The sequence below is a fragment of the Astyanax mexicanus genome, chromosome 5, assembly GCF_023375975.1.
Source record: "Astyanax mexicanus isolate ESR-SI-001 chromosome 5, AstMex3_surface, whole genome shotgun sequence".
In the NCBI taxonomy this organism is placed as follows: domain Eukaryota; kingdom Metazoa; phylum Chordata; class Actinopteri; order Characiformes; family Acestrorhamphidae; genus Astyanax; species Astyanax mexicanus.
The window spans coordinates 14,379,475-14,405,621 of record NC_064412.1 but is presented as its reverse complement, the minus strand read 5'-3'; the positions used below and the strand labels follow the sequence as shown (position 1 = coordinate 14,405,621).

At 37.0% G+C, this 26,147-nt stretch overlaps 1 protein-coding gene across 10 annotated transcripts; it reads right to left on the bottom strand.

Moving 5' to 3' along the window:
• Nucleotides 1–417: 417 nt before the first annotated feature.
• On the bottom strand, nucleotides 418–25,662 carry LOC125802222 (radial spoke head protein 3 homolog B-like). Of its 10 annotated transcripts, none has more exons than XM_049479551.1 (9): nucleotides 14,444–14,640; nucleotides 13,934–14,021; nucleotides 13,700–13,841; nucleotides 13,246–13,391; nucleotides 1,803–2,006; nucleotides 1,360–1,522; nucleotides 1,159–1,245; nucleotides 803–882; nucleotides 418–485 (listed from the first exon to the last, which is right to left on the bottom strand). In XM_049479551.1, exons 1-8 carry the CDS (start codon nucleotides 14,548–14,550, stop codon nucleotides 833–835), a joined length of 987 nt encoding a protein of 328 aa, XP_049335508.1. In that variant the 5' UTR covers nucleotides 14,551–14,640; the 3' UTR covers nucleotides 418–485; nucleotides 803–832. The 10 variants fall into 10 exon arrangements, with proteins under 10 accessions (XP_049335508.1, XP_049335509.1, XP_049335513.1 ...); XM_049479552.1 differs by lacking the exons at nucleotides 803–882; nucleotides 1,159–1,245; nucleotides 1,360–1,522; nucleotides 1,803–2,006 and adding exons at nucleotides 11,824–11,903; nucleotides 12,178–12,264; nucleotides 12,379–12,541; nucleotides 12,822–13,025 and having other exon boundaries at nucleotides 14,444–14,639; XM_049479556.1 differs by lacking the exons at nucleotides 1,159–1,245; nucleotides 1,360–1,522; nucleotides 1,803–2,006 and adding exons at nucleotides 12,178–12,264; nucleotides 12,379–12,541; nucleotides 12,822–13,025 and having other exon boundaries at nucleotides 14,444–14,639.
• Between the last annotated feature and the right edge of the window lie 485 nt (nucleotides 25,663–26,147).

Below are 26,147 nucleotides of genomic sequence, written 5' to 3'. Positions count from 1 at the left end.
TTTTTTTTTCCCCTCCTTCTGTGTGCACTTTAAAAATTGCCCTTCTATGGACTCAGGACAGTTGACTTTGTACATAATGTGAACAATTTATGTCTGCTTCCTTTTAGAACAAACATACGATACTTAAAAAAAGCCATAAGATTTTATAGACCATGCATATACATATGACACAAGGATATTGTGTTAAACAGCATTTTAAAACGAATTAAAAGTTGAATTGACTGATCAACGTAATACTTAAAACTACTGTATACTTAAAAACACATTTTCCATTTTGGAAAAAAAAAAATAATGAAGATCTCAAAAACATACATAAAACCAGCTTGCCACATGTGGTTTGGTGTAAGAAATTACACCACTTCCTGCTGTTAGATCATTTGTGCACAGCTTTACACTTATGAACACACAAGACACAAATGATATCACACAATGTTTTATTTAAAGCTTTGAGGTGCTGGTTATTTAAATCATATCTCAGACGTGACCTGTAACATGAAAATAAAAAATAAAAAGACAGAAGATTTGGGTAAGTTTACATTCTTGAATATTTATTTTTTTCCATAAATAGAATAACAGATAACAGTTTTAGCAGGCAGGGTTCAAGCTGCAGGTGTGATTAAAATGAAAAACACATTTAATGCTTAAACAAGTTACAACAAATAGAGTGTAAATAAACTAAAATAAACTATAAGATCTGACCTTTAAGGTGCAGTATGTTTTGCTGAAATAGTGTTTTTTTTTTTTTATAAACCCTCTAATGGTCAAACTCCTGATGTAAATTTTAAGTAAAGTGTGAATTTACCAACAGTGGAAGAGGGCCTACATTCCAAATCTAATCTTTCGAAGTCTCCTGTCTGCTGTTGGCCACATCATAGGTGAGAGCTGTAATAGAGACGTAAAGATAAGGTTAAGCAGATTCACTTCTCTAAAATATTAAGAGAAGAAACATATAGATTTATTCCAGCATAAGCTGGAGAACTGATTATGTTTTGAATATTGCAACACAGTGTACACAGAGAAGCAAAACAGAACATTGGTAAACAGTGTAAGGTGTGGGGACCCACTTGGAAGCTTAATCTCTATGCTAATTCTTAACTTTTACAGTGTAAAAATACAAATTGTCTATGTTTAAAAGAAAACACAAAATTCTAAACTCACTGTCAAGCACTGTAAGGGCAATCTCTCGTTTCTCCAAAGCATTGTCCACTTCTGCCATCAGCCAGGGGAGGAATCCTGTCTCTATATCTGAGATACAATGGAAAGAATATATACAAAAAATATATAATAAAAAACAGACTGATTTATTAGATGTTTAACTGTGTAACCTCAAATGGCATATTTTAAAAGAATAATAATCACCTCTCTGCACTGGGTCGTAGAAATAGCCCTGTTCTCTCAGAGTGTTGTAGACGGAGGGCAGCAGGTCAGCCAGGTATTGCTGAGCAAATCCTCTAGCTGCTATTTTCTCTGCTATCACTCTCTCATTCTCCAAGACTTCTCTCTGCTGCTTAAGTCTGCGAACCTACATCAGGAAAGCAACAAACAAGTCTAAAGAGCTGAAGGGAGATTATGGCCATATTATGCCAATTTATGTTTTTTAATTGGCTATTTATGACCTCCTGGGGCATCACACAGGCAACAAAATCATGCATGGGAACAGACCTGTAGCACTGGTGAGTATTATGAACACATATAAAACATAATAAAGCAATGAATAAATAAAATTAAATAGCAAAAACTGTAGTTCTTGGCTTACTAGGAAGATACTAAATCATAGAAGCTCATAATTCAGGTGAGGTTACCTTCTCCTCTCTGTGGCGCCTCTCCTGTTCCTCCAGTCGCTGTACCTCCACAAGTTCAGCATTACGCAGCTCCTGGAAAGCGCGCTGTTGAGCCCTAAGAGACGCCAGCTCTTCCTCTTCCAAAACTTCCAGCAGAGCCTGTTCCATGGGCTTTCCTATCAGCACCTCTAACACAGGCTGCACCTCTGTGTCAAAGTCAAACAGCTGTAACAAGAATGGAAAGATTTAGTCTAATGAAGAGTAAACATAAAGCTGTGTAATCCTTTCTAAAAAGGATTGCTGTGGGTAAGCTATGGGTTTAACTTATTGTAGCTGAATGCTTTAACCTGAAGGGGTGTCCACAAACATTTAAACATACAGTGTAAGTAAGGCTCTGGTAATGTTAAATACATTTTAAAAAACAATAAATGTGTTTGGTCTGTACCTCTCCTTCTTCTATTTGTGTGGCTACATCTTTTCCAGACTTGGCAGGGATAAAGAGAGGAGTGGCTGGTTCGTCTAGAAATGCGTCGGTCTGACATCCCATACTGGCATCTTCAGGATGATCACTCAGCTCCTCCAAGTACAGCTCTAAGCCACAAATCAAATATAGATTACAATTATTTATTAAAATACTTTTTGACTCATTAAACTCATTGAAACATGAAGGCTTTGGGTCCATTCCCTTTCATTCTATAACCAGTTTTCCTGGTAAGTACAATGTTTCAACAGTGAAAGTACTGTTATTGTAATTTCTACTGCAGCTCAGCTACTCCATGAGTTGGAAATTAATATACACCGAAAGGGTGTGATGTAGATGACTAACCTCTTCCTGCCAATATTAACAAGAAGCAGCAGCATCACAGTAATTGTCTCTTTCTAAAACACATAAAGCTCACCAGTCTGCACATCCGTGTGTTTCCTCCCTTCAGGTGCTTTTGGGGTTAATAAGCGGAACTGCTCTTTAGCCATCTTTCTTTCCAGGGCTCTCCTTCTGGCCTCTTGCTTTTTTTTAAGCTCAGCAGGGTCAGGCTGTGACCTCTGTTACACAAAGGTTTTTAAATCATTAATTTTAAACAAAGTGACACCTTATATAGCTATATATTGTACAGCGGATAAATAATATCACTTACAAGTGTCAGAGTGTGTTTTGCATAGGTATTTCCTCTGACAACACGCCGATCGTACATAATGTTTCCATATACACTTGTTCCTTCATTTCTGCATACAATAAAAAAAACAAAATATATATATATATATATATACAATTAGTTATACAAACTAATGTCACTTATTGATAAATGATGCAAGTCAAAAAGCTATTTTACCATTCAAATCAAACTGAAGGAAACATTAATTTCTAGTACACATTCTTATTTAAAAGATTATCAATTAAATGTTTATTATTATTATTATTATTATTATTTGATCCACAACCCACTCTGACTTTACCAAGGTAAATTATCGGATATTATAACTAGTAAAACTGTAGTAGCTGATTCTAATAGTAAAATGGAGTAACAGTTACAGATATTTCAGTCAGATTTTACTTTAGTAAATAAAGTCACAGTTAGCTGGTTTTACTCTGCTCGCTGTAAATAGTTAAACTATGTCAGGTGAATTAATAGTTCCTGTCTTACTGAATCACCGCAGGGTCCTTGTATTTGAGGCGCGTTGAAGCAGGTTGTGGTCGAGTAGAGGACACATACGCTCCGTTTGGAGCCTGGTTGTAGCGTTGTGAAGCCATTCTTGCTCAGTAAAATATCTGTTAAGATATAATATAAATAAAGAGACGCAGCGGAGTAAACAATATAATGAACCTCTGCTGCTGCTGCTGTTAGTGGTGGTTTCTTATATACCTTCAGGTTAGTGACGTATTATTCGCGATAGTGACGTCAAAGCCGGCTCTTTGAAGTGCCGGCTTTGACGTCACCGATTGGAACCGGCTCCCATTATTCGCGATAGTGACGTCAAAGCCGGCTGTTTGAAGTGAACGATTGGAACCGGCTCCACAATGGCCATTTTAGGATTCTATTTGGGAGCCATTTTTTCCTTCAGTATCTCGCTGTCTCTCCGCTTTTTCACAATACACACGTACTGTGGTGTGTATTTGTGTTTAATACAGTGTCAGTGAGTTCTCCATCTCTAGTGGTTCAAAACTGGTGTTGTTCACATGGTCTTTTTTTATCATTCATAGTTTTATACTTTCATTTAAAAGCACTGTATTTAATATTTGTATTGTGGCACCTTTTTTGTAATGAAGCTACTTTAATACTTTTTCGTATTGTGTTGGGTGATTGTATTTGTTACGTGCAACGAGTGCACGTGTGTTTTGGTTTTCTTTTTGTTCCCCTGTGTCTCTCTCTCTCTCTCGCTCGCTCGCTCGCTCTCTCTCTCTCTCTCTCTCTCTCTCTCTCTCTCTCTCTCTCTGTGTTTCTGTAAGGTTACGTTAATGGAGAGAGGTGATTGGCTGAGCACCAATGAAGATCCTCCTCCAGCTTGGCTGCAGCTGCCAATCACACTCTGCGCTGAGACAGGAAGAGGCGGGCCTTACAGTGTAAGAGGAGCCTGAGGGGAGCCGCATGGCACGCAGCAGCATGGAGCGGTGTGAGCGCGTCCGAGGCGGCAGATACAAACGCTGGTTGTGAGAGTGAGAGCGATTTAAGAGTGTGTGTGCATCTGAGTGAGTGTGTTTGTTGCCCAGTTAATGCTGAGGTTGTTTTGTTTAATACTTGTGCTGTGAGTTTGTTCGTTCTGATCCTGTGTAGACCCTAGTGTTGCACTTTAGTTTAATTGTGCTGTGAGTTTATTGATTCTGATCCTGTGCACTCTAATGCTACACTCTAGTTTTTAAAGGTACTCTTTGGTAACAACTTTTGCTGTACCTCTCTGCTTTCTCTGAAATCTTCGAATGCTCTTTGTGTATGCAAGTGCACAGATGCACTTGTGTGTGTGTGCGCGTGTGCGTGCTCATGTGTGTGTGTGTGTGTTCAGGTGGGTAAATCTGTGTACTCTGTACAGTAATTTTTTTGGAATAATAAGTCTGTATGCTTTGAAATACAACCAAAATTCAAATCAGCTTTTGCATAATGGTTCACCAAAAAGAACTGCAGCATAGCAGTGTTTTGATGTTTTCTGCTTTCATATTGTAGGTAAGTATATACAGTATATATGTATATTAAATGCTGTGTCTCTCTTGACTTTACTTTGTTCTGCTTTGATGTTTTGTATCAACTTTAAAGGACAAATTCTGTACATTTCTAAATACCTTCTCATGTGTTGCGTGGGTGGAGAAATTCCCCTCTGCAATATTAAACTGAATCATGTTAACATACAAAGCAGTTTTTGTTTTTAATTCTCGTTTAACATTCAGTATCCTAAGTTAACTGCAGGAATTCAGGATTTTTTGGCAGTAATGAGATCAACATGGTTGCATGTATTTGGGTAATCCAGAACTGTAACTGTAACTGTGTTAGTTTGGGGCCAAAAACTTAGTGCTAAATTATCAAATATCTGACATACAAGTCTGTCACATCCAGTTATGTGTGCATGCATGTGCTGACTGAGAAAACAAACCAAAAAATAAGAGTAAGCATATACATGCACTAAGTACTCCAACTACTGAGCTAAAATCATTGAGAGAATTGCATTTTAATGCCTTAAAAAACTAAATAATAAAAAAAAAATACAGAAATTATTTTTGTGATTTTTTGTGAAATTATAATCACATTCTTTCGTTCATGTAAACCCATGCAGCCTTTCCCAACATCAAAATTTAGTAAAATACATGCATTTAGTATGGTATGGTGCTGTCTGCTAAACATCTGCTAAACATCATTCAATTAACCTCCCGAAAACATAGAATTCATGGCATTAAGTAACCATAATGTAAAGTCTGTCTATTGTTGGGGTTTGAACCAATATCAAAATTCAACATTTTCTTGAAACTAAAATAAAATAAAAAGTTTATGTAAAGTTTAACATCAGCCTAATTTTAACTGTCAATTAAATTTAGCATCTTTCTGATGTTAAATCTTTATAAGTTAAAATGACATCCATCGCATTGTTGAGCTGACACTGGAATGGAAATGGACACTAAATCATGACAGCTTGCACATTTAATATTCTTAAACCTGGTGCAACAGTGCCTCCTTCTGTACACTTTAAAAAGTTTATTTTTCATTAAACGCTTGCTTGAACAAGGCTGGGTTAAAGCAATTTTTTAGGTGTCCTTAACATGACAAAGAATATTCTTATTAGATTACCAGAGACTCCTATAATAAATGCAGGGATTAGCACTACAGTGTAAAATATTAACTATATAACTTTCACCAGCATGTTACCACAAGTATGATAATGTAAATGTGATCTTTCAGCTTACATTATTGTGGAAGATACACTGGATTATTATCACATTAATCATACTGACCCAATATGTTTACAGATGCAGAAGAAATGCTTAGTTGGGCAGATACGTCAAAAGACATGCAGAATCTAAACAAGGTCTGATTACAATGAGAATAAAATGACCACAGTACCAACACAAAATATGTGCACTGTTTATATGTTAGTTAAACACCTGAAAAAGACCCAAACCTGCTCTTTTTCTAATTCTTAAAATTGCCTCCCGAACAGACTGGTTAATTAAAGAAGGAACTCGTCCATGTGGTTAATTACTCCACATAAAGGTGTCAGTGAATGCATTTATTCAGTATTTCTAATGTTTAATTTTAAAGTAGGTAAAAAAACTTGAGCAAAGTTGTACAAATTTATTTAGAACCCTATTCTTTTACATCAGAATGAAGAACACTAAATCTTCATTTCCTCTGTAATGTTTCATGGATATCTGGAGTTTTCATTTATAAAATTAATATTAATATTACTTTTTTTATTTCCACCCACCCAGATGATTCTACCAATAAGTTTTTTATTTTCTTCAGTGACCTACAGTATTATTTTACTTTGGGCAATAAATGTACAATTTGTAGAATTATGTTCACGTTTTTTGGTTGCCACTAGATGTCAGCCTTAATCTATTTTATTTCCTTTACCTGCAGTGTTTAGGTTTTTCCACTGCACTGTTGTTAGCACAAAATAACACCAGTATAATACCAGCAGTGAATTTTATATATTGCTAAATATGTTAAAAAAAAAATAATAACAGTTAAAAGTCTTAAATTTAAGTCACAATAAGTCAACCGTCGAGCACAAATAGTAAGATATTTTAAGCAATGTTTATATACATTGTTGTTGATTCTTTGCATTCTTATATCAACAGTAACCAGATATTTTCAGCAACAGTTGGAATTTATGCATTTCCAAGGAATTTATTTTGCAATATGCTCAACTATCCTACCTATTCGTACCTACCTATATGCTCGATGTTGTGACTTAAATTAAAGATGGCGGCGCCCGGAGATTTTCCTACGCTATGGGATGTAAACAGTGGCTTTTTTTTTTTTTGTCTTGTGCAGTTTTAAAGTTATTTATGCCTCGTTTTAAATGTCGGGGCTCTCTGGAGTCTACCAATGAAGTGTGGAGCTACTTTGAGGCTGGATAACGGTGTAAAAAGCCATTTATCTGCAGGCGCAAACTGTGCCCTGTGTTATCTATTCTAAAAGCCTGCTTGGGCAAAGTGCACAAAATACTGAATCTCAGAAAGCTGCAGGAGAACGGAGAAGGGCTATTTAACAAAGGTAAGTACTTTTTAATACGTTTTAGTACACCCAGAATCCATTTCACACCGAAATTGTTCATTTAATATGTTACAGGCCAGCCATTATTAGGTGCCCTAAGCACAAATGCTTCCTGAAATACAGTATATTAAGTAAAGTTGACTAATAATTGGCTAATGGCTTCTAGTGGCTAAAAGAAACAGCCAGCCCTAAGTTAAGCTTGATCAGAAATACCATAGATAGCTAGCAGTCTGAGAAAGCATTGCAAGTCCTATTCACCAATTGCTAACTGAAGCTGAGTGACCATAATGAATTGCATTTAACATACAATGCAAAATCTAATTTTAAAATAACTAGCTAGCCAGCATCAATTGCTTACAACATAACACTTAAGTCTGAACAAGGTTAGTCAGAGCTTCTCCTATCCAAAACTGAAAAAAATAAAGATTTCATTCTTCATTTTCATTTCTCTTTATTTAAATTTCTCAGCATATGTTAGTACTCTCTTTTACAATTCCAACCCCATGAATCCTGGCTTTGTCATGTTGGAATATGCCCGTGCCATCAAGAAATCCATCAACACACTGTTGCTAAACCTAGACCTGACCAACTGCAGCAACTACAGATCATTAATTTACTTAACTACAGTGAGTCCAAGAAGTATTTGATCCCTTGCTGATTTTCTTCGTTGGCCCACTAATAAAGACCTGATCATTCTATACTTTTAATGGTAGATGTATTCTTACATGGAGAGACAGAATATTAAAAAGAAAATCCAGAAAATAAATCTAAGGAATATATATTAATTGATTTGTATTTCATGGAGTGAAATAAGTATTTGATCCCTTAGTATTCATTAGCAGTTCTGGCTTTTACAGACCAGTTAGACACTCCCAATCAACTTGTTACCTGACCTGAAGCCACCTGTTCTCACTAATCACTTGTGTGAAAAACACCTGTCCACAGAATCAGACAGATCACACAGATTTCAAGTCTCCAACATGGGTAAAACCAAAGAGCTGTCGCAGGACCTCAGAGTCAGAATTGTTGACCTTCACAAAGCTGGAATGGGCTACAAAAAGATTAGTAAGGTGTTGGATGTGAAAGTAACAACTATTGGTGCAATTATCAGAAAGTTTAAAGAGTATAACATGACAATCAACAGACCTCGGCCCGGTGCTCCAAAGAAGATTTCGCCTCGTGGGGTGGCAATGATGCTGAGAACGGTCAGAAATCGTCCTGCAACCACTCGGCAGGAGTTAGCAAATGACCTGAAGGCAGCTGGGACCACAGTTTGCAAGGAAACAATTGGCAACACTTTGCGCAACAATGGATTCACATCCTGCAGTGCCCGAAAGGTACCCCTGCTGAAGAGAGCACATGTGGAGGCGCGCCTCAAGTATGCCAATGATCATTTGAAAGATGAACCAAGTTATTGGGAGAAGGTTTTGTGGTCAGACGAGACCAAAATTGAACTTTTTGGCCTCAACTCCACCCGCCATGTGTGGAGGAAGAAAAATGCTGCCTATGACCCCAAGAACACTGTGCCCACCGTCAAGCATGGAGGTGGAAGCATAATGTTTTGGGGGTGTTTCTCTGCCAAGGGTACAGGGCTACTTCACCGCATCACTGGGAAGATGGATGGAGCCATGTACCGCACAATCCTGAGGGACAACCTCCTCCCCTCTGCCAGGGATCTGAAAATGGGCCGTGGTTGGGTCTTCCAACATGATAACGACCCTAAACATACAGCAAAGGCAACAAAGGATTGGCTCAAGAAAAATCACATTAAGGTCATGGAGTGGCCCAGCCAGTCGCCAGACCTCAATCCGATCGAAAATCTATGGAGGGAGCTGAAGGTCAGAGTTGCCAAGCGACAGCCCACCAACCTTCATGATTTAGAGAGGATCTGCAAAGAAGAGTGGGCCAAAATTCCCCCTGGTGTGTGTGCTAAACTTGTGGTTAACTACAACAAACGTCTCACCGCTGTGCTTGCAAACAAAGGCTTTGCCACTAAGTATTGAGTGTGTTTGGCAAGAGGGATCAAATACTTATTTTCCTCATTGAAATACAAATTAATTAAAATATATTCTTTAAAATTATATTCTGGATTTTTGTCTTGATATTCTGTCTCTCCATGTTAGAATATATCTACCATTAAAAGTGCAGAAGGATAGTGTCTTTATTAGTGGGCAAACAAAGAAAATCAGCAAGGGATCAAATACTTCTTGGACTCACTGTAAATACAGGTGGAGACTTTTTTTGACCAGGCATTTTATAATAATTATATAAAATTATTATGATTATGTAATAAAATATTTATATTTCTCACACATAATGCTGCTGTGTTAATTAAAAGTGTGTTTGTAATTTTGGAGTTTTTTGAGCCGAAAAAGGTCTATGAATATGCGTATTTTGGTGAGAACAAATGGGTAAAACTTTTTATGTGAATACACCCTGACTAAATATTTAAACTTTTTTTATTTATTTATTGGAAAGTTTTATTTTTAACACAAGAGAATGTAGCTGTTCGAAGATGAAAGCAGAGTAATAAGATGTTTTATAGCAATGCCACAACAGCAGCACTACAGCCTCATAAATGACCTTTGCACTCCACTTAAAAAACCCACGTAAAGGCCAGCAGATGCTTTTGCTCTTTCTGTGAATGCAATGTAACAATGTGAATGTGTTGTTTACATTAATTTGGTTGTCATCTAGTACAGCAGGACCAATCGCTTTTGTTCAGGATCGGTGTTTGAACACTGCCTGTCTCTTCTGAACTGTGTTAACCTTCAGAAGCAGCAGCCAAGATTCCATGTAGCTTGTTGACTGTAGTTTAAAGGCATATCCCACCATTGTCCTTTAAAGGTTCATATTTCATCTGCAGCTCTGTCTCAAGGGAACTCTGACACAAAGGTTAAAACCCAGTGAAGTGGAAATAATGAAGACTTGATGAGACATGTACGATCGGTTGTGTACGCCTGGACAGTGACAGAGCCGAACTGAGGAAAGTTTATCAGAAGTTTGACCTCATTAAAAGGTCTTTGTTAGATTGTACCTTGCAGCAGGATGTGTTCCTATATAGCAGGGGAAGTCAAACACCCACAAGTGACAAATGACAGGTTTCGCCTTTTACCCAGGAGGCACAAAAAGCTACAGTGGAGTGTATTTGTTATTCTCTTACCTAAATGGCATGAACACATGAATAGACGTGTCTCACACTGCTGTCCATTATGTTGCATAGTGTCAACTGATGAGGCAATCTAGAGTAGTCCAGTGATTCACTGTATATACAAGGCGTGTCTGTGAGGAAGTGCTGGAAATACAGACCCGCAGGAATGTCTTTTTAATAACGCCCCTGTGTGCACACTTCATCTGTATGATGTATTGTTTCAGTAGATATTCTGTGCCCTTAACATGCCCTCATACACACTGAGAGGAAAAATTGGAGCACTTCATTTGGATGTAGGAAAATAGCTTCTGTGTTTAGAAAATTATATATATATATATATATATATATATATATATATATATATATATATATATATATTTTTTTTTTTTTTTTTTTTTTTTTTTTTCCCCTCCTTCTGTGTGCACTTTAAAAATTGCCCTTCTATGGACTCAGGACAGTTGACTTTGTACATAATGTGAACAATTTATGTCTGCTTCCTTTTAGAACAAACATACGATACTTAAAAAAAGCCATAAGATTTTCTAGACCATGCATATACATATGACACAAGGATATTGTGTTAAACAGCATTTTAAAACGAATTAAAAGTTGAATTGACTGATCAACGTAATACTTAAAACTACTGTATACTTAAAAACACATTTTCCATTTTGGAAAAAAAAAATAATGAAGATCTCAAAAACATACATAAAACCAGCTTGCCACATGTGGTTTGGTGTAAGAAATTACACCACTTCCTGCTGTTAGATCATTTGTGCACAGCTTTACACTTATGAACACACAAGACACAAATGATATCACACAATGTTTTATTTAAAGCTTTGAGGTGCTGGTTATTTAAATCATATCTCAGACGTGACCTGTAACATGAAAATAAAAAATAAAAAGACAGAAGATTTGGGTAAGTTTTACATTCTTGAATATTTATTTTTTTCCATAAATAGAATAATAGATAACAGTTTTAGCAGGCAGGGTTCAAGCTGCAGGTGTGATTAAAATGAAAAACACATTTAATGCTTAAACAAGTTACAACAAATAGAGTGTAAATAAACTAAAATAAACTATAAGATCTGACCTTTAAGGTGCAGTATGTTTTGCTGAAATAGTGTTTTTTTTTATAAACCCTCTAATGGTCAAACTCCTGATGTAAATTTTAAGTAAAGTGTGAATTTACCAACAGTGGAAGAGGGCCTACATTCCAAATCTAATCTTTCGAAGTCTCCTGTCTGCTGTTGGCCACATCATAGGTGAGAGCTGTAATAGAGATGTAAAGATAAGGTTAAGCAGATTCACTTCTCTAAAATATTAAGAGAAGAAACATAGATTTATTCCAGCATAAGCTGGAGAACTGATTATGTTTTGAATATTGCAACACAGTGTACACAGAGAAGCAAAACAGAACATTGGTAAACAGTGTAAGGTGTGGGGACCCACTTGGAAGCTTAATCTCTATGCTAATTCTTAACTTTTACAGTGTAAAAATACAAATTGTCTATGTTTAAAAGAAAACACAAAATTCTAAACTCACTGTCAAGCACTGTAAGGGCAATCTCTCGTTTCTCCAAAGCATTGTCCACTTCTGCCATCAGCCAGGGGAGGAATCCTGTCTCTATATCTGAGATACAATGGAAAGAATATATACAAAAAATATATAATAAAAAACAGACTGATTTATTAGATGTTTAACTGTGTAACCTCAAATGGCATATTTTAAAAGAATAATAATCACCTCTCTGCACTGGGTCGTAGAAATAGCCCTGTTCTCTCAGAGTGTTGTAGACGGAGGGCAGCAGGTCAGCCAGGTATTGCTGAGCAAATCCTCTAGCTGCTATTTTCTCTGCTATCACTCTCTCATTCTCCAAGACTTCTCTCTGCTGCTTAAGTCTGCGAACCTACATCAGGAAAGCAACAAACAAGTCTAAAGAGCTGAAGGGAGATTATGGCCATATTATGCCAATTTATGTTTTTTAATTGGCTATTTATGACCTCCTGGGGCATCACACAGGCAACAAAATCATGCATGGGAACAGACCTGTAGCACTGGTGAGTATTATGAACACATATAAAACATAATAAAGCAATGAATAAATAAAATTAAATAGCAAAAACTGTAGTTCTTGGCTTACTAGGAAGATACTAAATCATAGAAGCTCATAATTCAGGTGAGGTTACCTTCTCCTCTCTGTGGCGCCTCTCCTGTTCCTCCAGTCGCTGTACCTCCACAAGTTCAGCATTACGCAGCTCCTGGAAAGCGCGCTGTTGAGCCCTAAGAGACGCCAGCTCTTCCTCTTCCAAAACTTCCAGCAGAGCCTGTTCCATGGGCTTTCCTATCAGCACCTCTAACACAGGCTGCACCTCTGTGTCAAAGTCAAACAGCTGTAACAAGAATGGAAAGATTTAGTCTAATGAAGAGTAAACATAAAGCTGTGTAATCCTTTCTAAAAAGGATTGCTGTGGGTAAGCTATGGGTTTAACTTATTGTAGCTGAATGCTTTAACCTGAAGGGGTGTCCACAAACATTTAAACATACAGTGTAAGTAAGGCTCTGGTAATGTTAAATACATTTTAAAAAACAATAAATGTGTTTGGTCTGTACCTCTCCTTCTTCTATTTGTGTGGCTACATCTTTTCCAGACTTGGCAGGGATAAAGAGAGGAGTGGCTGGTTCGTCTAGAAATGCGTCGGTCTGACATCCCATACTGGCATCTTCAGGATGATCACTCAGCTCCTCCAAGTACAGCTCTAAGCCACAAATCAAATATAGATTACAATTATTTATTAAAATACTTTTTGACTCATTAAACTCATTGAAACATGAAGGCTTTGGGTCCATTCCCTTTCATTCTATAACCAGTTTTCCTGGTAAGTACAATGTTTCAACAGTGAAAGTACTGTTATTGTAATTTCTACTGCAGCTCAGCTACTCCATGAGTTGGAAATTAATATACACCGAAAGGGTGTGATGTAGATGACTAACCTCTTCCTGCCAATATTAACAAGAAGCAGCAGCATCACAGTAATTGTCTCTTTCTAAAACACATAAAGCTCACCAGTCTGCACATCCGTGTGTTTCCTCCCTTCAGGTGCTTTTGGGGTTAATAAGCGGAACTGCTCTTTAGCCATCTTTCTTTCCAGGGCTCTCCTTCTGGCCTCTTGCTTTTTTTTAAGCTCAGCAGGGTCAGGCTGTGACCTCTGTTACACAAAGGTTTTTAAATCATAAATTTTAAACAAAGTGACACCTTATATAGCTATATATTGTACAGCGGATAAATAATATCACTTACAAGTGTCAGAGTGTGTTTTGCATAGGTATTTCCTCTGACAACACGCCGATCGTACATAATGTTTCCATATACACGTGATCCTTCATTTCTGCATACAATAAAAAAAACAAAATATATATATATATATATATACAATTAGTTATACAAACTAATGTCACTTATTGATAAATGATGCAAGTCAAAAAGCTATTTTACCATTCAAATCAAACTGAAGGAAACATTAATTTCTAGTACACATTCTTATTTAAAAGATTATCAATTAAATGTTTATTATTATTATTATTATTATTATTATTTGATCCACAACCCACTCTGACTTTACCAAGGTAAATTATCGGATATTATAACTAGTAAAACTGTAGTAGCTGATTCTAATAGTAAAATGGAGTAACAGTTACAGATATTTCAGTCAGATTTTACTTTAGTAAATAAAGTCACAGTTAGCTGGTTTTACTCTGCTCGCTGTAAATAGTTAAACTATGTCAGGTGAATTAATAGTTCCTGTCTTACTGAATCACCGCAGGGTCCTTGTATTTGAGGCGCGTTGAAGCAGGTTGTGGTCGAGTAGAGGACACATACGCTCCGTTTGGAGCCTGGTTGTAGCGTTGTGAAGCCATTCTTGCTCAGTAAAATATCTGTTAAGATATAATATAAATAAAAAGACGCAGCGGAGTAAACAATATAATGAACCTCTGCTGCTGCTGCTGTTAGTGGTGGTTTCTTATATACCTTCAGGTTAGTGACGTATTATTCGCGATAGTGACGTCAAAGCCGGCTCTTTGAAGTGCCGGCTTTGACGTCACCGATTGGAACCGGCTCCCATTATTCGCGATAGTGACGTCAAAGCCGGCTGTTTGAAGTGAACGATTGGAACCGGCTCCACAATGGCCATTTTAGGATTCTATTTGGGAGCCATTTTTTCCTTCAGTATCTCGCTGTCTCTCCGCTTTTTCACAATACACACGTACTGTGGTGTGTATTTGTGTTTAATACAGTGTCAGTGAGTTCTCCATCTCTAGTGGTTCAAAACTGGTGTTGTTCACATGGTCTTTTTTATCATTCATAGTTTTATACTTTCATTTAAAAGCACTGTATTTAATATTTGTATTGTGGCACCTTTTTTGTAATGAAGCTACTTTAATACTTTTTCGTATTGTGTTGGGTGATTGTATTTGTTACGTGCAACGAGTGCACGTGTGTTTTGGTTTTCTTTTTGTTCCCCTGTGTCTCTCTCTCTCTCTCGCTCGCTCGCTCTCTCTCTCTCTCTCTCTCTCTCTCTCTCTCTCTCTCTCTCTCTCTCTCTGTGTTTCTGTAAGGTTACGTTAATGGAGAGAGGTGATTGGCTGAGCACCAATGAAGATCCTCCTCCAGCTTGGCTGCAGCTGCCAATCACACTCTGCGCTGAGACAGGAAGAGGCGGGCCTTACAGTGTAAGAGGAGCCTGAGGGGAGCCGCATGGCACGCAGCAGCATGGAGCGGTGTGAGCGCGTCCGAGGCGGCAGATACAAACGCTGGTTGTGAGAGTGAGAGCGATTTAAGAGTGTGTGTGCATCTGAGTGAGTGTGTTTGTTGCCCAGTTAATGCTGAGGTTGTTTTGTTTAATACTTGTGCTGTGAGTTTGTTCGTTCTGATCCTGTGTAGACCCTAGTGTTGCACTTTAGTTTAATTGTGCTGTGAGTTTATTGATTCTGATCCTGTGCACTCTAATGCTACACTCTAGTTTTTAAAGGTACTCTTTGGTAACAACTTTTGCTGTACCTCTCTGCTTTCTCTGAAATCTTCGAATGCTCTTTGTGTATGCAAGTGCACAGATGCACTTGTGTGTGTGTGCGCGTGTGCGTGCTCATGTGTGTGTGTGTGTGTTCAGGTGGGTAAATCTGTGTACTCTGTACAGTAATTTTTTTGGAATAATAAGTCTGTATGCTTTGAAATACAACCAAAATTCAAATCAGCTTTTGCATAATGGTTCACCAAAAAGAACTGCAGCATAGCAGTGTTTTGATGTTTTCTGCTTTCATATTGTAGGTAAGTATATACAGTATATATGTATATTAAATGCTGTGTCTCTCTTGACTTTACTTTGTTCTGCTTTGATGTTTTGTATCAACTTTAAAGGACAAATTCTGTACATTTCTAAATACCTTCTCATGTGTTGCGTGGGTGGAGAAATTCCCCTCTGCAATATTAAACTGAATCATGTTAACATACAAAGCAGTTTTTGTTTTTAATTCTCGTTTAACATTCAGTATCCTAAGTTAACTGCAGGAATTCAGGATTTTTTGGCAGTAATGAGATCAACATGGTTGCATGTATTTGGGTAATCCAGAACTGTAACTGTAACTGTGTTAGTTTGGGGCCAAAAACTTAGTGCTAAATTATCAAATATCTGACATACAAGTCTGTCACATCCAGTTATGTGTGCATGCATGTGCTGACTGAGAAAACAAACCAAAAAATAAGAGTAAGCATATACATGCACTAAGTACTCCAACTACTGAGCTAAAATCATTGAGAGAATTGCATTTTAATGCCTTAAAAAACTAAATAATAAAAAAAAAATACAGAAATTATTTTTGTGATTTTTTGTGAAATTATAATCACATTCTTTCGTTCATGTAAACCCATGCAGCCTTTCCCAACATCAAAATTTAGTAAAATACATGCATTTAGTATGGTATGGTGCTGTCTGCTAAACATCTGCTAAACATCATTCAATTAACCTCCCGAAAACATAGAATTCATGGCATTAAGTAACCATAATGTAAAGTCTGTCTATTGTTGGGGTTTGAACCAATATCAAAATTCAACATTTTCTTGAAACTAAAATAAAATAAAAAGTTTATGTAAAGTTTAACATCAGCCTAATTTTAACTGTCAATTAAATTTAGCATCTTTCTGATGTTAAATCTTTATAAGTTAAAATGACATCCATCGCATTGTTGAGCTGACACTGGAATGGAAATGGACACTAAATCATGACAGCTTGCACATTTAATATTCTTAAACCTGGTGCAACAGTGCCTCCTTCTGTACACTTTAAAAAGTTTATTTTTCATTAAACGCTTGCTTGAACAAGGCTGGGTTAAAGCAATTTTTTAGGTGTCCTTAACATGACAAAGAATATTCTTATTAGATTACCAGAGACTCCTATAATAAATGCAGGGATTAGCACTACAGTGTAAAATATTAACTATATAACTTTCACCAGCATGTTACCACAAGTATGATAATGTAAATGTGATCTTTCAGCTTACATTATTGTGGAAGATACACTGGATTATTATCACATTAATCATACTGACCCAATATGTTTACAGATGCAGAAGAAATGCTTAGTTGGGCAGATACGTCAAAAGACATGCAGAATCTAAACAAGGTCTGATTACAATGAGAATAAAATGACCACAGTACCAACACAAAATATGTGCACTGTTTATATGTTAGTTAAACACCTGAAAAAGACCCAAACCTGCTCTTTTTCTAATTCTTAAAATTGCCTCCCGAACAGACTGGTTAATTAAAGAAGGAACTCGTCCATGTGGTTAATTACTCCACATAAAGGTGTCAGTGAATGCATTTATTCAGTATTTCTAATGTTTAATTTTAAAGTAGGTAAAAAAACTTGAGCAAAGTTGTACAAATTTATTTAGAACCCTATTCTTTTACATCAGAATGAAGAACACTAAATCTTCATTTCCTCTGTAATGTTTCATGGATATCTGGAGTTTTCATTTATAAAATTAATATTAATATTACTTTTTTTATTTCCACCCACCCAGATGATTCTACCAATAAGTTTTTTATTTTCTTCAGTGACCTACAGTATTATTTTACTTTGGGCAATAAATGTACAATTTGTAGAATTATGTTCACGTTTTTTGGTTGCCACTAGATGTCAGCCTTAATCTATTTTATTTCCTTTACCTGCAGTGTTTAGGTTTTTCCACTGCACTGTTGTTAGCACAAAATAACACCAGTATAATACCAGCAGTGAATTTTATATATTGCTAAATATGTTAAAAAAAAAATAATAACAGTTAAAAGTCTTAAATTTAAGTCACAATAAGTCAACCGTCGAGCACAAATAGTAAGATATTTTAAGCAATGTTTATATACATTGTTGTTGATTCTTTGCATTCTTATATCAACAGTAACCAGATATTTTCAGCAACAGTTGGAATTTATGCATTTCCAAGGAATTTATTTTGCAATATGCTCAACTATCCTACCTATTCGTACCTACCTATATGCTCGATGTTGTGACTTAAATTAAAGATGGCGGCGCCCGGAGATTTTCCTACGCTATGGGATGTAAACAGTGGCTTTTTTTTTTTTTGTCTTGTGCAGTTTTAAAGTTATTTATGCCTCGTTTTAAATGTCGGGGCTCTCTGGAGTCTACCAATGAAGTGTGGAGCTACTTTGAGGCTGGATAACGGTGTAAAAAGCCATTTATCTGCAGGCGCAAACTGTGCCCTGTGTTATCTATTCTAAAAGCCTGCTTGGGCAAAGTGCACAAAATACTGAATCTCAGAAAGCTGCAGGAGAACGGAGAAGGGCTATTTAACAAAGGTAAGTACTTTTTAATACGTTTTAGTACACCCAGAATCCATTTCACACCGAAATTGTTCATTTAATATGTTACAGGCCAGCCATTATTAGGTGCCCTAAGCACAAATGCTTCCTGAAATACAGTATATTAAGTAAAGTTGACTAATAATTGGCTAATGGCTTCTAGTGGCTAAAAGAAACAGCCAGCCCTAAGTTAAGCTTGATCAGAAATACCATAGATAGCTAGCAGTCTGAGAAAGCATTGCAAGTCCTATTCACCAATTGCTAACTGAAGCTGAGTGACCATAATGAATTGCATTTAACATACAATGCAAAATCTAATTTTAAAATAACTAGCTAGCCAGCATCAATTGCTTACAACATAACACTTAAGTCTGAACAAGGTTAGTCAGAGCTTCTCCTATCCAAAACTGAAAAAAATAAAGATTTCATTCTTCATTTTCATTTCTCTTTATTTAAATTTCTCAGCATATGTTAGTACTCTCTTTTACAATTCCAACCCCATGAATCCTGGCTTTGTCATGTTGGAATATGCCCGTGCCATCAAGAAATCCATCAACACACTGTTGCTAAACCTAGACCTGACCAACTGCAGCAACTACAGATCATTAATTTACTTAACTACAGTGAGTCCAAGAAGTATTTGATCCCTTGCTGATTTTCTTCGTTGGCCCACTAATAAAGACCTGATCATTCTATACTTTTAATGGTAGATGTATTCTTACATGGAGAGACAGAATATTAAAAAGAAAATCCAGAAAATAAATCTAAGGAATATATATTAATTGATTTGTATTTCATGGAGTGAAATAAGTATTTGATCCCTTAGTATTCATTAGCAGTTCTGGCTTTTACAGACCAGTTAGACACTCCCAATCAACTTGTTACCTGACCTGAAGCCACCTGTTCTCACTAATCACTTGTGTGAAAAACACCTGTCCACAGAATCAGACAGATCACACAGATTTCAAGTCTCCAACATGGGTAAAACCAAAGAGCTGTCGCAGGACCTCAGAGTCAGAATTGTTGACCTTCACAAAGCTGGAATGGGCTACAAAAAGATTAGTAAGGTGTTGGATGTGAAAGTAACAACTATTGGTGCAATTATCAGAAAGTTTAAAGAGTATAACATGACAATCAACAGACCTCGGCCCGGTGCTCCAAAGAAGATTTCGCCTCGTGGGGTGGCAATGATGCTGAGAACGGTCAGAAATCGTCCTGCAACCACTCGGCAGGAGTTAGCAAATGACCTGAAGGCAGCTGGGACCACAGTTTGCAAGGAAACAATTGGCAACACTTTGCGCAACAATGGATTCACATCCTGCAGTGCCCGAAAGGTACCCCTGCTGAAGAGAGCACATGTGGAGGCGCGCCTCAAGTATGCCAATGATCATTTGAAAGATGAACCAAGTTATTGGGAGAAGGTTTTGTGGTCAGACGAGACCAAAATTGAACTTTTTGGCCTCAACTCCACCCGCCATGTGTGGAGGAAGAAAAATGCTGCCTATGACCCCAAGAACACTGTGCCCACCGTCAAGCATGGAGGTGGAAGCATAATGTTTTGGGGGTGTTTCTCTGCCAAGGGTACAGGGCTACTTCACCGCATCACTGGGAAGATGGATGGAGCCATGTACCGCACAATCCTGAGGGACAACCTCCTCCCCTCTGCCAGGGATCTGAAAATGGGCCGTGGTTGGGTCTTCCAACATGATAACGACCCTAAACATACAGCAAAGGCAACAAAGGATTGGCTCAAGAAAAATCACATTAAGGTCATGGAGTGGCCCAGCCAGTCGCCAGACCTCAATCCGATCGAAAATCTATGGAGGGAGCTGAAGGTCAGAGTTGCCAAGCGACAGCCCACCAACCTTCATGATTTAGAGAGGATCTGCAAAGAAGAGTGGGCCAAAATTCCCCCTGGTGTGTGTGCTAAACTTGTGGTTAACTACAACAAACGTCTCACCGCTGTGCTTGCAAACAAAGGCTTTGCCACTAAGTATTGAGTGTGTTTGGCAAGAGGGATCAAATACTTATTTTCCTCATTGAAATACAAATTAATTAAAATATATTCTTTAAAATTATATTCTGGATTTTTGTCGTGATATTCTGTCTCTCCATGTTAGAATATATCTACCATTAAAAGTGCAGAAGGATAGTGTCTTTATTAGTGGGCAAACAAAGAAAATCAGCAAGGGATCAAATACTTCTTGGACTCACTGTAAATACAGGTGGAGACTTTTTTTGACCAGGCATTTTATAATAATTATATAAAATTGTTATGATTATGTAATAAAATATTTATATTTCTCACACATAATGCTGCTGTGTTAATTAAAAGTGTGTTTGTAATTTTGGAGTTTTTTGAGCCGAAAAAGGTCTATGAATATGCGTATTTTGGTGAGAACAAATGGGTAAAACTTTTTATGTGAATACACCCTGACTAAATATTTAAACTTTTTTTATTTATTTATTGGAAAGTTTTATTTTTAACACAAGAGAATGTAGCTGTTCGAAGATGAAAGCAGAGTAATAAGATGTTTTATAGCAATGCCACAACAGCAGCACTACAGCCTCATAAATGACCTTTGCACTCCACTTAAAAAACCCACGTAAAGGCCAGCAGATGCTTTTGCTCTTTCTGTGAATGCAATGTAACAATGTGAATGTGTTGTTTACATTAATTTGGTTGTCATCTAGTACAGCAGGACCAATCGCTTTTGTTCAGGATCGGTGTTTGAACACTGCCTGTCTCTTCTGAATTGTGTTAACCTTCAGAAGCAGCAGCCAAGATTCCATGTAGCTTGTTGACTGTAGTTTAAAGGCATATCCCACCATTGTCCTTTAAAGGTTCATATTTCATCTGCAGCTCTGTCTCAAGGGAACTCTGACACAAAGGTTAAAACCCAGTGAAGTGGAAATAATGAAGACTTGATGAGACATGTACGATCGGTTGTGTACGCCTGGACAGTGACAGAGCCGAACTGAGGAAAGTTTATCAGAAGTTTGACCTCATTAAAAGGTCTTTGTTAGATTGTACCTTGCAGCAGGATGTGTTCCTATATAGCAGGGGAAGTCAAACACCCACAAGTGACAAATGACAGGTTTCGCCTTTTACCCAGGAGGCACAAAAAGCTACAGTGGAGTGTATTTGTTATTCTCTTACCTAAATGGCATGAACACATGAATAGACGTGTCTCACACTGCTGTCCATTATGTTGCATAGTGTCAACTGATGAGGCAATCTAGAGTAGTCCAGTGATTCACTGTATATACAAGGCGTGTCTGTGAGGAAGTGCTGGAAATACAGACCCGCAGGAATGTCTTTTTAATAACGCCCCTGTGTGCACACTTCATCTGTATGATGTATTGTTTCAGTAGATATTCTGTGCCCTTAACATGCCCTCATACACACTGAGAGGAAAAATTGGAGCACTTCATTTGGATGTAGGAAAATAGCTTCTGTGTTTAGAAAATTATATATATATATATATATATATATATATATATATATATATATATATATATATATTTTTTTTTTCCCCCTCCTTCTGTGTGCACTTTAAAAATTGCCCTTCTATGGACTCAGGACAGTTGACTTTGTACATAATGTGAACAATTTATGTCTGCTTCCTTTTAGAACAAACATACAATACTTAAAAAAAGCCATAAGATTTTATAGACCATGCATATACATATGACACAAGGATATTGTGTTAAACAGCATTTTAAAACGAATTAAAAGTTGAATTGACTGATCAACGTAATACTTAAAACTACTGTATACTTAAAAACACATTTTCCATTTTGGAAAAAAAAAATAATGAAGATCTCAAAAACATACATAAAACCAGCTTGCCACATGTGGTTTGGTGTAAGAAATTACACCACTTCCTGCTGTTAGATCATTTGTGCACAGCTTTACACTTATGAACACACAAGACACAAATGATATCACACAATGTTTTATTTAAAGCTTTGAGGTGCTGGTTATTTAAATCATATCTCAGACGTGACCTGTAACATGAAAATAAAAAATAAAAAGACAGAAGATTTGGGTAAGTTTTACATTCTTGAATATTTATTTTTTTCCATAAATAGAATAACAGATAACAGTTTTAGCAGGCAGGGTTCAAGCTGCAGGTGTGATTAAAATGAAAAACACATTTAATGCTTAAACAAGTTACAACAAATAGAGTGTAAATAAACTAAAATAAACTATAAGATCTGACCTTTAAGGTGCAGTATGTTTTGCTGAAATAGTGTTTTTTTTTTATAAACCCTCTAATGGTCAAACTCCTGATGTAAATTTTAAGTAAAGTGTGAATTTACCAACAGTGGAAGAGGGCCTACATTCCAAATCTAATCTTTCGAAGTCTCCTGTCTGCTGTTGGCCACATCATAGGTGAGAGCTGTAATAGACACGTAAAGATAAGGTTAAGCAGATTCACTTCTCTAAAATATTAAGAGAAGAAACATATAGATTTATTCCAGCATAAGCTGGAGAACTGATTATGTTTTGAATATTGCAACACAGTGTACACAGAGAAGCAAAACAGAACATTGGTAAACAGTGTAAGGTGTGGGGACCCACTTGGAAGCTTAATCTCTATGCTAATTCTTAACTTTTACAGTGTAAAAATACAAATTGTCTATGTTTAAAAGAAAACACAAAATTCTAAACTCACTGTCAAGCACTGTAAGGGCAATCTCTCGTTTCTCCAAAGCATTGTCCACTTCTGCCATCAGCCAGGGGAGGAATCCTGTCTCTATATCTGAGATACAATGGAAAGAATATATACAAAAAATATATAATAAAAAACAGACTGATTTATTAGATGTTTAACTGTGTAACCTCAAATGGCATATTTTAAAAGAATAATAATCACCTCTCTGCACTGGGTCGTAGAAATAGCCCTGTTCTCTCAGAGTGTTGTAGACGGAGGGCAGCAGGTCAGCCAGGTATTGCTGAGCAAATCCTCTAGCTGCTATTTTCTCTGCTATCACTCTCTCATTCTCCAAGACTTCTCTCTGCTGCTTAAGTCTGCGAACCTACATCAGGAAAGCAACAAACAAGTCTAAAGAGCTGAAGGGAGATTATGGCCATATTATGCCAATTTATGTTTTTTAATTGGCTATTTATGACCTCCTGGGGCATCACACAGGCAACAAAATCATGCATGGGAACAGACCTGTAGCACTGGTGAGTATTATGAACACATATAAAACATAATAAAGCAATGAATAAATAAAATTAAATAGCAAAAACTGTAGTTCTTGGCTTACTAGGAAGATACTAAATCATAGAAGCTCATAATTCAGGTGAGGTTACCTTCTCCTCTCTGTGGCGCCTCTCCTGTTCCTCCAGTCGCTGTACCTCCACAAGTTCAGCATTACGCAGCTCCTGGAAAGCGCGCTGTTGAGCCCTAAGAGACGCCAGCTCTTCCTCTTCCAAAACTTCCAGCAGAGCCTGTTCCATGGGCTTTCCTATCAGCACCTCTAACACAGGCTGCACCTCTGTGTCAAAGTCAAACAGCTGTAACAAGAATGGAAAGATTTAGTCTAATGAAGAGTAAACATAAAGCTGTGTAATCCTTTCTAAAAAGGATTGCTGTGGGTAAGCTATGGGTTTAACTTATTGTAGCTGAATGCTTTAACCTGAAGGGGTGTCCACAAACATTTAAACATACAGTGTAAGTAAGGCTCTGGTAATGTTAAATACATTTTAAAAAACAATAAATGTGTTTGGTCTGTACCTCTCCTTCTTCTATTTGTGTGGCTACATCTTTTCCAGACTTGGCAGGGATAAAGAGAGGAGTGGCTGGTTCGTCTAGAAATGCGTCGGTCTGACATCCCATACTGGCATCTTCAGGATGATCACTCAGCTCCTCCAAGTACAGCTCTAAGCCACAAATCAAATATAGATTACAATTATTTATTAAAATACTTTTTGACTCATTAAACTCATTGAAACATGAAGGCTTTGGGTCCATTCCCTTTCATTCTATAACCAGTTTTCCTGGTAAGTACAATGTTTCAACAGTGAAAGTACTGTTATTGTAATTTCTACTGCAGCTCAGCTACTCCATGAGTTGGAAATTAATATACACCGAAAGGGTGTGATGTAGATGACTAACCTCTTCCTGCCAATATTAACAAGAAGCAGCAGCATCACAGTAATTGTCTCTTTCTAAAACACATAAAGCTCACCAGTCTGCACATCCGTGTGTTTCCTCCCTTCAGGTGCTTTTGGGGTTAATAAGCGGAACTGCTCTTTAGCCATCTTTCTTTCCAGGGCTCTCCTTCTGGCCTCTTGCTTTTTTTTAAGCTCAGCAGGGTCAGGCTGTGACCTCTGTTACACAAAGGTTTTTAAATCATTAATTTTAAACAAAGTGACACCTTATATAGCTATATATTGTACAGCGGATAAATAATATCACTTACAAGTGTCAGAGTGTGTTTTGCATAGGTATTTCCTCTGACAACACGCCGATCGTACATAATGTTTCCATATACACGTGATCCTTCATTTCTGCATACAATAAAAAAAACAAAATATATATATATATATATATATACAATTAGTTATACAAACTAATGTCACTTATTGATAAATGATGCAAGTCAAAAAGCTATTTTACCATTCAAATCAAACTGAAGGAAACATTAATTTCTAGTACACATTCTTATTTAAAAGATTATCAATTAAATGTTTATTATTATTATTATTATTATTATTATTATTATTATTATTTGATCCACAACCCACTCTGACTTTACCAAGGTAAATTATCGGATATTATAACTAGTAAAACTGTAGTAGCTGATTCTAATAGTAAAATGGAGTAACAGTTACAGATATTTCAGTCAGATTTTACTTTAGTAAATAAAGTCACAGTTAGCTGGTTTTACTCTGCTCGCTGTAAATAGTTAAACTATGTCAGGTGAATTAATAGTTCCTGTCTTACTGAATCACCGCAGGGTCCTTGTATTTGAGGCGCGTTGAAGCAGGTTGTGGTCGAGTAGAGGACACATACGCTCCGTTTGGAGCCTGGTTGTAGCGCTGTGAAGCCATTCTTGCTCAGTAAAATATCTGTTAAGATATAATATAAATAAAGAGACGCAGCGGAGTAAACAATATAATGAACCTCTGCTGCTGCTGCTGTTAGTGGTGGTTTCTTATATACCTTCAGGTTAGTGACGTATTATTCGCGATAGTGACGTCAAAGCCGGCTCTTTGAAGTGAACGATTGGAACCGGCTCCACAATGGCCATTTTAGGATTCTATTTGGGAGCCATTTTTTCCTTCAGTATCTCGCTGTCTCTCCGCTTTTTCACAATACACACGTACTGTGGTGTGTATTTGTGTTTAATACAGTGTCAGTGAGTTCTCCATCTCTAGTGGTTCAAAACTGGTGTTGTTCACATGGTCTTTTTTTATCATTCATAGTTTTATACTTTCATTTAAAAGCACTGTATTTAATATTTGTATTGTGGCACCTTTTTTGTAATGAAGCTACTTTAATACTTTTTCGTATTGTGTTGGGTGATTGTATTTGTTACGTGCAACGAGTGCACGTGTGTTTTGGTTTTCTTTTTGTTCCCCTGTGTCTCTCTCTCTCTCTCTCTCTCTCGCTCGCTCGCTCTC

Coding starts and splice junctions, on each gene's coding strand:
- LOC125802222 (XM_049479548.1), bottom strand. CDS start 25,574: ATGGCTTCACAGCGCTACAACCAGGCTCCAAACGGAGCGTATGTGTCC. Junction 24,852..24,943: donor CAAAACACACTCTGACACTT/GTAAGTGATATT, acceptor TTTGTGTAACAG/AGGTCACAGCCTGACCCTGC. Junction 22,912..23,187: donor TGCCCTTACAGTGCTTGACA/GTGAGTTTAGAA, acceptor TGTCTATTACAG/CTCTCACCTATGATGTGGCC.